The sequence below is a fragment of the Saccopteryx leptura genome, chromosome 13 (genome assembly GCF_036850995.1).
Source record: "Saccopteryx leptura isolate mSacLep1 chromosome 13, mSacLep1_pri_phased_curated, whole genome shotgun sequence".
Lineage (NCBI taxonomy): Eukaryota > Metazoa > Chordata > Mammalia > Chiroptera > Emballonuridae > Saccopteryx > Saccopteryx leptura.
Window position 1 is genome coordinate 48,945,268 of NC_089515.1, and position 15,457 is coordinate 48,960,724.

The 15,457-nt window shown below is 52.8% G+C and overlaps 1 protein-coding gene across 1 annotated transcript in view; it reads left to right on the plus strand.

Annotated features, from left to right (window-relative positions):
* The window catches only part of ST8SIA2 (ST8 alpha-N-acetyl-neuraminide alpha-2,8-sialyltransferase 2), a 53,160-nt gene extending 38,845 nt beyond the window's left edge, over positions 1-14,315 (plus strand). The window contains exons 5-6 of the mRNA XM_066354900.1: positions 2,768-3,061; positions 12,756-14,315. Coding sequence (XP_066210997.1) covers positions 2,768-3,061; positions 12,756-13,041 — 580 coding nt within the window. The 3' untranslated portion in view covers positions 13,042-14,315. The remainder of the gene's footprint in view (positions 1-2,767; positions 3,062-12,755) is intronic.
* The last annotated feature ends 1,142 nt before the right edge of the window (positions 14,316-15,457 follow it).

The window sequence follows — 15,457 nt, forward strand, 5'->3', positions numbered from 1 at the left end:
ATGTGGCCACCCAGGGAGCTAGGTAATTCTATTGTATAGTTAAGGTTGGGAATTGCTGGTCTAATGCAAAGGTATGCAGTCTTTGGCCCACAGCCTATCTTTATCAATAAAGTTTTATTGATACACAGCCTTACCCATTCATTTTCATATCCTCAATGACTACTTTCTCACAGAAATGTAGTACTGGGTAGTTGAAAAGCACTGAACTGTTGTAATAGCAAGTGCATATAGCCCATGAAACCTAAAATATTTACTATCTGACCCTTTACTAAAAAAGTTTACTGATGCCTTGGCCGGTTGGCTCAGCAGTAGAGCGTCGGCCTGGCGTGCGGGGGACCCGGGTTCGATTCCCGGCCAGGGCACATAGGAGAAGTGCCCATTTGCTTCTCCACCCCCCACCCCCCCTCCTTTCTCTCTGTCTCTCTCTTCCCCTCTGGCAGCCGAGGCTCCACTGGAGCAAAGATGGCCCGGGCGCTGGGCATGGCTCCTTGGCCTCTGCCCAGGCGCTAGAGTGGCTCTGGTCGCGGCAGAGCGACGCCCCGGAGGGGCAGAGCATCGCCCCCTGGTGGGCAGAGCGTCGCCCCTGGTGGGCGTGCCGGGTGGATCTCGGTCGGGCGCATGCGAGAGTCTGTCTGACTGTCTCTCCCCGTTTCCAGCTTCAGAAAAATACAAAAAAAAAAAAAAAAAAAAAAGTTTACTGATGCCTTGTTATAAAGCCCACTACAAAAGATTAGTTAAGAAAATCTCCCGGTTGGTCTGAGTTTGCAAAACTCTTTGAAATGTTCTGGAAAGTCATGCTCTAACCAGTAACTTTATATCCTGGAGTCAAAATCCAGGAAATGAGAGCGCAACGGAGAAACTTGGGTTTTGTACTTGACCATCATTCTCACTGAAATATCATCTCTCATTTTACAGTCGCCGGGGACGCACCTGGAAATAGTTACCGGGGGCCCTGACACCTGACCCACAGTCCAGACAGACTCTGAAACAAGGCCCTGCTGTCCCCTGGTCAAAAGTAGGGCACACAAAGCCTCGAGTTTCATCCTAAACAGTGCCCTAGCCCTGGCGGAACTGCAGACCATGTCTCATGTTTCTGTTGGGACGGTCCCTCTGCAGAGAGAGCCTTGTCCTGGGGCTTTGGGAAGCAGCCTTAGCCTAGAGCTCCTTCACACACACACACACACACACACACACACACACACACACCCTTTCACGGGGAGACATTATTCATTACATCTTCCGCAGGGCAGTCATTAACTTAGTTCTAACAGCCCTGTTAGGAATGTCCTGTTTTTTCCCGGCTTTGGCCATGAGGAAACTGAGGTACAGAAAGTCAGAGGTCACACAGCAGGTTCAGGCCAGGGCCAGGCCTTGGGCGTGAGCTGCCTCTCTCACTCACGTGCAGATGCCTTCCGATGCCCAATTCCCATTCCCCTCCAATACATGCTACGACTTTGTCATCCTGTTGTCTAACTGTTGCATAAAGTGACAAAATGCATATTTATGTCACTTTCCTGCTCAAGAACCTTCAGTGGCTCCCTATTGCCTTCAGAACCAAGTCACTGACACATAGGCCCTTTGATAGCTCACCCTACTTGCCTCTCCTGCCCTATCTCCTCCATGCAGTATGCTGCAGCCAAATTACTTGCTTTTCCCTAAATACTCACAGTTCCTACCTCTGTGCCTTTGGAAATAATTCTTGCATCTAAAATGCCATAGGACGATGTTTCCTAAACTGCCTGGTTACAAGACTTACCTAAAGAGTTTGTAAAAAGAAACATCAATTCCTAGGCTCACCTGTGAATCTGGATCTCCAGGTGAGGAACCTGGGGAATCTGGTTTGGTTTGTTTGTTTGTTTTTAGTTTGTTTTTGTTTGGTTTTTTTTTAAGAGAGAGAGAGAGAAAGGGGGTGGGGGTAAGAAGCGGAAAGCATCAACTCATAGTAGCTCTTTCTCATATGTACTTTTGACCAGGCAAGCCCGGGGTTTCAAACCGGCGACCTTAGCATTCCACTGCGCCACCACTGGTCAGGGGGAATCTGTATTTTTAACAAGTGCCAGAGGTGAGGCTTCTGATCTGGCAAGATGGAGAAACACTGTCTTAATGTGCCATTCCTACTATTCAACTTCTGCTCAGCCATTCTTCTATACTTCCCTTTATGGTCACCACCTCCAGGAAGACCACCTGGTGCTCCTCCTTCCCATAATAATGATAATAATAGTAACATTTACTGAGTTTTTCCTGTGGCCCAGTTCTAAGGACTGGATGTGTAGTGACACCTTTAAGTCCTGGGAGGGAGGCTGCGTGACCTCCATCAGAGCTGAAGAAACTGATGTGGCTCCACCTTAGCCACAAGGAAGCTCTCAGGAAGCACAGGGAGGTTGAGCAGGTTGCCCAGAATCACAAAGACAGAAAGTATCAGGGCTGAATTCGGAACCTAGGAGTGTCCCTTCAGAGCCCTCCCTCTGTCACCTATGTGGCCAGGTCACACTTGCCGATAACACGGTCATTGCATGGGCTGAGGGCTGGCTGCCTCGCTTCCTTCCCCCTCTACTGGATACTGAACTCCAGGAGGCAGGCATGTGACCTCCCCCCAGGGAGCAGCAGAGTTCTGCGCATGCGCTGAGAGCTGAGTGTGTGTGGGGGGGGGGGGGCAGGAGGAGCCAGTGAGTGCAGGAGGATGCTGGGTCTTTGCTTTGAGGTGAGTAGGAATCTAAGAGGTGTCTCCACTTGCCTACAAGAACCATGTTGCCTTTTTCTCCGGCAGGTGCAACCTGGCCCCGGTGCAGGAGTACGCCCGGGACGTGGGGCTCAAGACAGACCTGGTGACCATGAACCCTTCGGTCATCCAGCGCGCCTTCGAGGACCTGGTGAACGCCACGTGGCGGGAGAAGCTGCTGCAGCGGCTACACAGCCTCAACGGCAGCATCCTCTGGATCCCCGCCTTCATGGCCAGGGGCGGCAAGGAGCGTGTTGAGTGGGTCAATGAGCTCATCCTAAAGCACCACGTCAACGTGCGTACTGCCTACCCCTCTCTGCGCCTGCTGCACGCTGTCCGCGGGTGAGCGGCCCCTCCCCGGGGGAAGGGGGCGTCACTGCGTGGGGGAGGCGCTCGGTAGGCAATCGCCCCTTTGTCCCAAATCCATCTCCATCTCCACTCGGCCCCTTGCTAGCCGTATGACCTCCGCAAGTCACCTGTCCTTTCTGAGCCTCCCTTCCGGAGAAGTGAGGGGCTTGACAAGTGGGTTCATCTGTCATGGCAATGGTGACCAACTAGGAGTGCCCGCCTGGGTGGTGGTGTTGGGGATGAACCGTAAGGGGGCAACAGTGGAAGCAGGAATGTTAGGTGGGAAGCCGTCGCAATGGTTTAGGCAGGAGATACAGTTGACTCAGACAAGGGCAACGGTAGAAGGTAGGCAACAGGTCTGCTATAAAATTTGGATGAGATGCAGCAGTATCGGTGATGGATTCTATTTAAGGACCTCACGGGGTGAGAGGAAGAGAAAAATCCAGGATGGCTGTGAGGATTAGAGCTTGAGCCACAGGGGGGGGGGGGGAGATCTCTGTGACAGGAGAGCCTGGGGGAACCCAGGCCTGTTTGGGGGTGTGGAGGAAGAGAGGTCTTTCTTGGGAGTATTAAGTGTGAGATGCCTGCCTGACCAGGCAGTGGTGTAGGGCATAGAGCATTGGCCTGGGATGCTGAAGACCCAGGTTCAAACCCTAAAGTCTCCAGCTTGAGCGCAGGCTCATCCGGCTTGAGCACAGGCTCACCAGCTTGAGCATGGGATCACAGACATGACCCCATGGTCGCTGGCTTGAGCCCAGAGTTCGCTGGCTTGAGCTCCAGGTCGCTAGCTTAAGCAAGGGGTCACTGGCTTGGCCGGGTCAAGGCACATATGAGAAAGCAGTCAATGAACAACTGAGGTGCCACAACTACGAGTTGATGCTTCCCATCTCTTTCCCTTCCTGTCTGTCCCTGCCTGTCCCTCCATCTCTCTATCGCACACACAAAAAAGTCTGAGATGCCTGTTACAGATATACCTCACCTAGTACTGACCTCCCAGCTTGGGGCCAGGCCCTGCGTCCACCTGCCCGTCCAACCACACTGCAGTTCCCAGTCCTGCTCTGGGGACATGAGACAGGCCATTGTACAGCCTCGCCACTGACCAAGGGCCACTGGAAATCTCTTTGCTCGGGCAGTAGCATAAGTCAGCGTGACCCTGGGAAGCGCTCCAAGCCACCCAACAAAGGACTCTGGTCCTAATAAAGGTGGACCCAAACCTGTGACCAGCACCGGTCCCATGAGGGTGGCTGTGCTCACGGAAATCCATTGCCACTGATGACCCAGGGACCTAGAGACCCGTGCAGTAAAAGGCAGCCACGTCCGTGACCGACAGAGCAGAGTGATGCTCGATAGGACACCAGCCTCACACGGGGCCACGTCCCCCATCCTGAGGCTGGCCTGTCGCGTCCCTTCAGCATCCTTCACTTCATCGCTGTCAACGGAGCGGAGCTGCCGCAGCAACCGCCACCTCACGCACTTAGCGCCTGCTCCTTAAATGCCGTTTCTTCCTCGAAGGAGGAAGCTCTACGTGGTTTGGGGGTCAGAAGGGTAAGAGAAAGACAACGCCTGCCCTTTGGTCAAGAGAGAAAAGGTCCCTTGATGGGGAATGGGTAACCACATCTATTTTCAGCTGATAGCGGACTCACTCTTCTTACCTGTCAAAATAGCATCAAGCGCCAGTAATAAGCCCTTTAAACAAACAGGCTGGGACGCCTGAGATCCAACCTATTATTGCTTTGTAGGAACTGCCTGGAGGAGATGCCACAGGAGAGGTGGGTTGGGAGGGTCTCTGCTTTGAGGAAGGGGAGGAAAGAGGTCGGGGGAGGGGGCCTCAGGCCCTTGGGATGGATTTCTCCCAGTAGCCCTCTCCCTCTGGGGCCAATGGGCATTGTAGGGCGCAGGGTCCGGTAGGGCTTCGGAGTTGGATCCCAATTATTTTTGACAGGCTGACACAATGAGCTAATCTCCAAGGAAGACGTTTATCAGGGACAAACGCAGCATCCTGTACTTAGCTCCCAGACAACACAGAGGGGTGAGCAGTCCCAGCCGTCGGCGAGGGCGTGGTCGCGCGGAGGGATCTACGACCTTAGGTTGTGGCAGTGGGGGTCAGGCAGGTCGGCAATGGCCTTTGTATTTTGTCCTCTCCCGGGTCAAATCCCACTTGGAGAATCACATTCATCGTGGGGTACCAGGCTGGAGAGGGACCCCTGCAGCAGAGAAATTCAAAGTGGAAGGGTTGGGGGAGAAAAAAACCTCTTAAGAAGCATGAAAGCCATGTCCTTTGTTCAGCGGAGACGTCCAGGCACCCAGAGGGCTCCAAGCCTGTGCAGAGATCAATGAAACAAGGCGTCTGCCCCTGCGGGTCTCACAGATTTGGCCCATGATGTTCCGCGTAGAAAAGCAGGGCTAGCCAAGAATCTACAGAAATCACGTGGCACTCTCCTCACGCGTGTTCTCTCCAAATTTCCCCTCCTTTTAAGGACGTCAGTCATGTCGGATTTGGGACCGCCTTAATGACCTCATTTTTTGCCTTGATTAGTTCTGTAAAGAACCCTTTTCTCCAAAGAAGGTCACTCTAGGAGGCAGCGGAGGTTATGACTTCCAACAGAATGAACGTTTGGGCTAAGCCAGCCACCTTTCCCACGCAGGTGCTTTAACTCGGCACACCTGTGTTACAACGGTCTCTAACCACCATGTAGTGTCAAGATTCGTCCCCGCCAGAGACAGTTCTTGGGCCCGGGCATTGCAGGGAGTGGGCAGCGTGGTGTAGAAACCCTGAGCATGAGGCCTGCCCTTCTTCACCCTTACCACTCCCGGCCCCAGCCTGCACAGTGCGTCCAAGGGGCTCTGGCTCTGCCAGCCTGCAGCATGGCACAGCGCCTGGGTGGCTGCTGGCAAGGGAGTGAGCCACCAAGGGGGGAGGACACCAGGCACTTGAGCATGGCTACGGGAAGTGGGAACACTGGTCTGCAGCTGGCAGTGAATGGCTCTGATTCAATCACAACAACAGGGAAGGCTGTGACCCACAGAGAGGGTGGCCCTTGGGCAGAAAAGCGGTCCCATTCAGACACCCAGCCCGCAGGCCCAGTGCAGAGGAGGCCTGTGAATTGGTGCTTAATGAGGCATCAGGAACGCTGAGCCCAGGCCCAGGGATGGCACTGATCCAGCAGGCATCCCTGCCAGGGCTGGAGCGGCATGTCAGCAAAGTAGGCCCTGCTGCCCGTCAGAGGGGAGAAGCACCTGAGGACCGGGATGGGGGTGGAGGGGCTGCCCCAGGAGAGAGAGACTACGCGTGGCGCAGAGGCTGCTGGGAGCCTGGCGAGGGTCGGAGGGGTCCCCTCCCAGATGTGCCCACTGCAGCACAAAGAGCGTGTCCCTTGGGCCAGCTGCTGGAGCTGGGAGGGGGTCTGCGTAACTGAGGCACAGATGGTGACCACCATTGGGTTGTTTTTAAGGGACTGTCCCTTTTTTTTTTAATAGCAATGCACATAGTAAAAAGAAACATCCACACAGGACAAGAGGACTTAAAGTGAAGAGCAAGCCTGCCTCACAGAGGCAGCCTTGTTAAACTGGTTTCCTCTGTCTCCTTCCAGAAAAATCCCACTTTGCACATAAGGTAGCATGCTGTAAGCACCACACCTTGCTAAATTCTGGAAATTATTCCATATTGACAGGTAGCACCATATTTTCCTTTCTTAGCTTCCTAGCCTTCCACGGAGTCTGGGCCAGCGTCTACGTAAGCAGAAGCCATTCAGGGGGCGAGCAGGTGGGGTTGGGAGAGCACGGCAGTTGTCTCAATCTTTTCTAAAATAACCAGTACTACAGTGACCGTCTTTTTCTGACTTCTGCAGACATATCTACATCGCCAGGCTTGCTCTTTTCGACATGTCATGGCTAAAAAGAGAGATGGATATGTGTGTTGGTAATTTTTATAGATACTGCCAAGTTACCCTTCCACTTACGATTATTGTAAATGTCCGTTTTTCCGTAACCTCGCCAGCATGGCACATAAATATTTTCTTATCTTTGCCAATCCCGTGGAAAATGGCATCTGATTTTTGACTGAAATTGGATTCCTTTCATTATGAACGAGGTTGTGTATAATTTTTCAGTGGGGGTGGCATTAGTTTAAATTCCAGAATCCAGCCAGAAGGTTTAAGCCCCGCCCCTCACCCCCCCCAAAATGGTCTAGCTGGGTCCCTGCTTGGCTTGTGCATGAGCAGCCCTCTCTCAACTCCCCAGGGAGAGGGGGAGCAACCCTGTTATAGGAGGGACCCCACAAGTAGTCAGCATCGAGTTTTTCCTTTTTTCTTCTGGCAACATGCCGTTGCAGGGGTATCAAACTTTTTATAAAAACCGCCCACTTTTGCAGTGCTGGTCAACGTGGTCCCTACCCGTGCAACCAAACAGCGCCGCGATTGGCCCATCATGAAAGCTGGACCGCCCACTAGTGGGCGGTAGGGACCAGGTCTACCAGCACTGCAAAAGTGGGCGGTTTTTATAAAAAGTTTGACCACCCCTGCTAGGATACCGTTTGCCTGCCCTCAACATGTGCAGACATGGTGTCTGCCTGGAAGCATCTGGAGGAAGGCCAGTGCTCTGGGGGTTGATCTCCCACACAGAACTGCTGTGCTCCCCCTCCCCTGCCAGTGCCCCCAAGGGGAGCCACTAGCCCTCACTTGCTCATTTATATTCACTGCTTGATTAAGATGTGCAAAGTGGCACCCACTTTGTGTGTGTGCTATGCTAGGATCTGGCGTTTTGTAGAGGTTAATCCACTTGCTCCCAGAATTTTAAATGATAAGGAAAAAGAAAGACAAGTAAACAAGTAATTACAGTGTAGCAGGATAAGCTGTTATAGGCAAAGAACAACACAAGGGAATATAAAACCCTCCGGTGAGGTCCAGGAAGTCTTCCTGCAGGAAGTGGCATTGAAGTGGGACCATGAGAAGGGGTTGCGAGTCAGGAGACATGGGAGGTGATGTTGTCCTGGAAAAAACCAAGAAGTTCCTCGTGGCAGTGCGACTGTGTTTGCCAGGTTGTGGGAGGGATTTCAGGCCCAGTTCTCAAGGGCTTTGCGATCCCAGCCGAGGCCACCGGATGTTATCCTGGGGACTCCAGGAATCGTTGGAAGGTTTCTGGTGGCAGGGTCAGACTGGAGGTTACCTGGCTCGTGTGGGGGAAGATTGGAAGCCTACAGACCATGCATCGGCGTCAAGCATCCCCGGGCTAGACCAGCTCTGCACTGAGACAAAATCCCCAGCTCACCATTACTGCAGAGCCTGGCAGCCTTGTCCCTAGGACAAAAGATGCTTAACCAGCGCTTCCAAGGAAAGGACAGCAGCGCACTTGTGGGACCCCAAAGCACGGCCAGGGCTGCTGATGTAGATGATGGGAGCCCAGGACTTCCATTCTTGGCTTTGCCGCTGATCTTGCTCCAAATGCCACCAAGTGCCCCTCAACAGTCACCTGGGAGGCATTCCCACTCCTTAAGGACAAAGTGAGCTATATCCCACGGCGTGCTTTTAGCCTCGCAGAGGAAGCCCTTTTGGTCTCTCTTTCCAGTGTTGGCAGCCACCCTTCTCCCACGAACCCAGCCCTGGCAGCCGGGGACAAGGACGAATGTGCTTTCGAGATGGCCTTGGCAGTCCTTCCCTTATTGCTGCTGTCCGAGCTCATAAAGCACAGCGCTTAATCGTCTTGGCAATTGGGGCAACCAATTTGAAAAATAATTACTGCCTTCTTTGAGATAACTTCGCCTTCTAATTAAAACCTCAAGACTGAGATATTAAAGGTGGATTGTCGATACGACGTCCCAGATGCGCCCGGCTAACCTCATTTGGGAAGGCAAAATTAATTAGTTAGCGTGTGAACACTCGGCTGTTATCTGAAGGAAAGGAACAGTCTCTGAGTGGGGCCAGGTGCAGGGTCACTAAATTGGCCAGGGTGACTAAGGGGATACAGAGGAAATGAAGAGCATTTGGTTCCTGCAGGAATCGGCCAGCCTCTATCCCAAGCTACCCATTAAACGGTGCCCCATGGCCCCATCAGACATCTCAGGGGTTCTTGTTTACTGGTGGCAGCAGGACAGGAAAAAAGGAAGTCCCCTCCATTCATCCTGGAGCCTCATTTGCTGTTGATACCTTTCCCAGGGAGTGATTCAGGGTGGCACCAGCCCTGGCCAGTTGGCTCTGTGGTAGAGCATCAAACCCAGCATATGGGAGTCCTGGGTTCTATTCCCAGGGCACACAGGAGAAGTGACCATCTGCTTCTCCTCCCCTCCCCTTCCACCTTCTCTGTCTCTGTCTCTCTCCTCCTCCTGCAGCCATGGCATGATTAATTCAAGTACATCGGCCCCAGATGCTAAGGATGGTTCCATGGAGTTTCTGCCTCAGGCACTAAAAATAGCTCATTTGTGAGCATGGCCCTAAATGGGCAGAGCATCAGCCCCAGACGGGGTTGCCACATGGATCCCAGTCAGGGCACATGTGGGAATCTGTCTCTCTATCTCCCCTTCTCTCACTTTAAAAAAGGAAAACAGAAAAGCCTGGCACCAGATCTGAGCGGCTGGCGCCCCTGTTTCTAGCCCAGCCAGGCATAGCTACTAAGCAGCATGCACTGCTCACTTCCCTCCTTTCTCCTCAACTGCTTCTTCTCATTTTCACTTCTGTCGGAGTCAAACATTTACTCAGCGCAAGACAAGTCAGGGTGATCAATTCTAGGCTCTGTCTGCTGCAGTAACAACACCTAGAACCCTCATGGGTTAGCACATCAGAAGTTCATTTCTCGTTCTTGCAAAGTACCGTGTGTTGGCAGGGACTCTCTTCCAGCCAGAGATTCAGGGATCAAGGATTTGTCCATCATAAGCTGAAGCCATAGTTACAGAAGGCTTTGAAGTTCTCCTAGTCGGGAGGAGAGAAAGCAGAGGACCTGCTCTTGAGCTACAGAAGAGATGCATTCGCGGTCAAAGCTTATTGGCTGGAACTGGTCACGTGACCCCAGCCCAATGACAAGGGGTTCTGGGAAATGCAGGAGAGCACATGGAGTATTTGCTGAGTGCTCCTCTCTCGGCCACAGAGCTCTGGCTGCACCAGGCACTGAGCCAGACGCCTTTGGACCCCCTGCTCTGGGGGAGATTTTGTGCAGTAGGCCAGCCCACACAGTAATGGAGTGTCAGCCAGGCTGATAAGCACATTGGGAGAAGGAGAAACAAAGCTCATACTAATAACATGGAAGTGATTAAGTCAGTTTGAGCTGGAAAGAAGAAGGTAGAACAAAGGGAACATTTCCAGGAAGACATGATGTATGTGCTTAGCTTGGGGAGCGGGGTGGGAAAGAGTTCACCAAGGGGACATGGGAGGGAAAGGCATGTGTGGGGAGGGCACAGCATGTGTCTCTAGAACCTCAGACCCACCTAGAGCTCCTTGGATGTTTCACCACTGATTAAACTCTTCCCTCCCCCTCTCTGAGCACAGCATGAGCGCCTGCAAAGAAATTCCTTCCCGAAAGCCTTCCCCTGCCGAGGCCTTGCTATCAGAAAACAAACCACAGGTCCCTAACGTGGCATGTGGCCAGTGTTCGGGCTTGAATGGGCTTGGGGTATGAACATCAGTGAGACGCAATCACTCAAGGACACTGCCCGGTGGCTCGCATGTCCCTGGGTGGTGTCAGCGGCATCTGTAGCCAGCTCACCCCCAGCCCTGACTCTCCCAGAATCACCGCAGGGTGAAAAGGTCCAAGAAGCGGCAGGTCACCTGAGTGCTATCTGACCAGCTGCCTGAGAAGTTCGACTCTGCGGGCAAGCCACCCTGGACGCCTGTGGTTTCCTCTGTTACCAGAGAGAGGACAAGTTCAGTCCAGGAGACCCCCGTATGGCCCACAGACCCATGTCTCTCAGTCTCATCCTATAGGGCCTCACACAGTGTTCTTAGAAGTTGTTTTTGTTTTTTTTTAATTAATTGCCAACATTTAAAAATTTGGAGAATTTACATTTAAAAAATTCAGATTTCTTTTTTTCTTTTTATTTATTTTTTACTGAGGGGGCAGACAGATAGGGACAGACAGAAAGGAAGCAAGAGATGAGAAGCATTAACTCATAGTTGTGTCACTAGTTATTCATTGATTGCTTTCTCATATGTGCCTTGACCTGCGGGTGGGGGCTCCAGCTGAGCCAGTGACCTTTTGCTCAAGCCAGAAACCTTGGACTCAAACCAGTGATCATGGACTCAAACCAGAGACCTTGGGCTTCAAGCCAGTGACTTTTGGGCTCAAGCCAGCGACCATGGGGTCATGTCTATGAACCCACACCCAATCTGGCAACCGTGCGCTCAAGCTGGTGAGCCTGCACTCAAGCCCAATGGGCCCACACTCAAGCCGCCAACCTTGGGGTTTCAAACTTGGATTCCAAGCTGACACTCTATCCACTGAGCCACCACGTGATCAGTCTAAAAAAGTCCAGATTGCTGATATTCTTGATAGAAAAACAGAAAATCTGGGACCACCATCCTGGACAAAAGTAAAACTGCCTCCCCCTTCAGATGCCACAGTCCCCACCACTCCTTACTGTCTTCCTTATACCCACCACAGCTTACTTAGTTACATCCCCTGTCAGGCCAACTGGGCTAGAGACCTTCTCCTCACCCAATTATCTTCAAAACTCTATGATTATTCCCTATGCTTACTATTCCCCCCCTTTTTTATCTAAATATGTGCCACTCTTGGCTTCCTTTGACCAAACGACCTACCAGTCAGAGGAAGGTTCATAGCGTTGGCTGAATACTTCCATCACTGGAGGATGTTTTAAAATTCTGTGTTCAGGCTACACCTGGAGGTCAGACCCAGGCATCAGCGCTCTGGCAGTTCCAGATGACGCCAGTGGGCAGCCTGGGCCAACCGGCACTGGGTTGGAACTGCACGTGCAATGCGCCCACTCGGGAGGGGCAGAACTCCCCGCCACCAGAGACGGTGGGGCCAAAGAGGATGAGCACTCTGCCAGGATGTGTGGCGGATTCCTCACAGCAGCTGCTGCTCCTCTTGCTCTTCCTCCTCCCTCCAAGCACTCTCCTGGGATGTGCCCCCTCCCGGGGGTCCTCCCAAGCTCAGCTTAGCCCCACTCACTGAATGCAGAGTCCTGAGATGATCTCAGGGAGGACTCCTTTCCTGAGAGCATCCCAAGCTCGGCACCAGGCCTCCTGCCCCCGCGTCTCCCCAACCTTCCGCCTGCGTCCAGCGCCTCCTCCATGTTAGCTGGTGATAACCGGGGGGAAGTCCTGGACGGTCCGTTAGACCAGCTGCGCTCCCCAGCTGCCCTGAGTCTATTTGGGCCACATTATCGAGGGAAAAGGACACAGACTTGGAATCAGAAAGCCTAGGGGGGGAGTCTGCTTCTGCACATTGCCAGCTGGGTGACCTTGGGCAAGCCACTTTTTGTCTCTGAGTCACATTTCTGTGCTCATATCTACTTAGAGGCTTGTCTTAGTTTCCACAGACTCGTGTATGTGAAAGCACACAGCTTATAAGGGGCAGCCTCCTTGCTTAATACGTGGTGGTTGCCCGTCATCTGTGCGGGAACTGGGACCCGGTTGCTCAGCTGGTCTCTACAGTTCCAGGAGGGCAGGAAAGGGTCACTCATACACTCCTGTTTCCTGTTTTGTTTCTTTTGTGACTTTTTTTCTTCTTCTTCTTCTTTCAGATACTGGCTGACCAACAAAATCCATATCAAAAGACCCACCACCGGCCTCTTGATGTACACCCTGGCCACACGCTTCTGCAACCAGATCTACCTCTACGGTTTCTGGCCCTTCCCACTCGATCAGAACCAGAACCCCGTCAAGTACCATTACTACGACAGCCTCAAGTATGGCTACACCTCCCAGGCCAGCCCCCACACCATGCCCCTGGAGTTCAAGGCCCTCAGGAGCCTGCATGAACAGGGGGCTTTGAAACTGACTGTCGGCCAGTGTGACGGCGCCACGTAAGTGGGCACCCCGTGGGACTTGGTGGCTCACGTTCCCTGCCAGCTACACCACGGGCAGATGGGAGTCAGGGTGGGACAAACTATAGAACAAAGCAGGCTAGCGGTTTTCTTTGTGGAAGTGTAAAACAGTGACCAGAATATATATATCTATACCTGCATATATATATTGACCTGAGTATTTATAACTGTGTGGTGTTCATCTAGCGTTAGGCAGATAAAGCCACAGGAAGAAGGTGTGGAGAGCCCATCAGAATTGAGACTCGGTCCATCTTTGGGGGCAGAAGGACTCGACATGAAAAAAAAAAAAGCCAGTCCCATGATATTGGGTGACAAAACTGCCTCCTAGGTTGGAGGGACCTTTGGGCTCATGGACGAATGGAGAGCCAACTGTTGGCAGCTGCCTCCAGCCTCTGACAGACATGGATTCTGGGTGAGTCAAGACCCAGAGGGCACAACTTGACTCCAGTCTGAAACGGTGCTGTTCACGGAGGAGAGGGATGTTGAAGCGTCCCGCTGGGCCAAGGAGCACAAGGACCCCAAGAAGCAGAGGCCGCGCCCGAGCTGATGGCCTTCCCCCCGAACACAGAGTTTAAATGCTCAAGCACTGAAACGTGGTTGACCCTCCTGTCCCAGACAGGCCTCCGTAGCTACGGCGAGGAGACCAGAGGAGACCCGATGGACAGCTGATACCTGGCTTAGCAAGAACCAGCGAGAACCACCCAGAACCTGGGACACAGCAGGCAGATGACCGTAAAGACCTGGGGAGTTACAAGTCTTGTCTTTCTAAAAAAATTGCAACCAAGGGTCGGCATGCCACCCACAGAATAAGACAGAAGGGTCCAAAACCTGGTTGCCGTGGGTGTTTTCTAAGGCAACCTGAGTCTAACTAACAAAGGAGGAAGGGACCGTGGGATGTCATCCTCAGACTCAGCCTCCTTCCCAACCTGTTAGAATGTCACATGAGGGACTTTACTGTCCCCTCCCGTCACCAGGGAAGCCACAGAGAAAGCTTGCAAGAGCACTGCAAAGATAAATGTCATCCTTTTTTAAAAAAAAACAACACATCATTGCCTTTCTGGGTGCCACCAAAGCCCCAAAACGTGGGACCTAAGAGGACACGAGACGTTCAGCTCCGTCCTCGGCAAGCACGCTGTTTGCTTTCTGCACTGTGCCCTCCACGGGGCCTCTGAGGACAGGCTGCTGTGTCCGCAACCCTTCTTGTCACCCTCCTCTCCCGATGGTCACACTAGCCAGCACGGAGCTCCAACACTGAGGTTTCCAAGTCTGCAGAGAGAGGTTCCCACTTCCCTCGTCCCCCTCCCACCACTCGGGGCAACGATTGCAGAATTTCACCAAATCCATTTTCCCTTTATTAAGATAGTTAAGTTTTTGTTGTTTTTTTAACCCAAAGCCAAATACAGTATCCAAATACTGGACATAATCTTCCCCCGGGGTTGGGGGGGGGGGGGGTTGGGGAAGTAATCTGGGCTCCATGCCAGGAACTTAGGGGCTAGAATCACAGGTCACGTACAGACAAGCACTAGCCAGCTTGGTGTGTTAGATGTGTTTTCTTGCCTGATTAGTAACAGTGTTTTAAAACATATTTGAAGATAAGTAAAAAAAAAAAAAACCATTATCTTGAAGGTGAAGGGAGTTAAGAAAAGTAATCAAGATCTGTTCCCCAGCATGAGACCGGACGTGATTCATCAATGGCAATTTGGAACAGGACATGAGCTCCTAATTAATGGCTGAAGCCAGTCGAGGGTATTCGGAACCATTAACCCCACGCGCGGACGCCCCGGCTCCAAACTGCGATCGCCGTTCTGCATCTCTGCATTGCTTTTTCTGTCGTTCCTGTGGACACTCGAGTCCGAGACGCAGGGTGTGCGTCGCAGAATGAATATTTAAGAAAGCGCCAGCCCCTAACGGCCGCTGTGGGGACCGAGGGGTTTGGACTCCTTCACGAGCAGTGGAGATAATTAGCATCGTATTTTACACTTCTCCGGAGCCTTTCATCTTGAGGATCTCAGAGGCCCTGGGAGATGTTTTCATTTCTGAACCTTGCAGAGCCGTGGGGGATGGGCAGCATTGCCAAGCAGGGCCTCGCGGATGAGCCAAGGTCTTGGATTCTGGAACGTTCCGGCAGTGAGCCCTGACGTCGGGCCCTAGAGCTGGCGCTGGGCTCCGTCCACCTGCCCCTGGGAGTGTAGGGACCGGAGTGCTCTGGGAAGCGTGGTTTTCTTTCTGTCTCGTCCTGGTTCCTTGGCATTGAAGTGGACAGGCCCTTACAGCCTGCCTCTGGGTTCCCCCAGGAGAGAGGCCGGGGGCCCAGGACAACCCACGTGTCACCGTCCCCCAACCCACGTGTCCTGTGCTGCCACAGTGCTTGGCCATGGGCTGGCAGGAGCTCCCGGGGC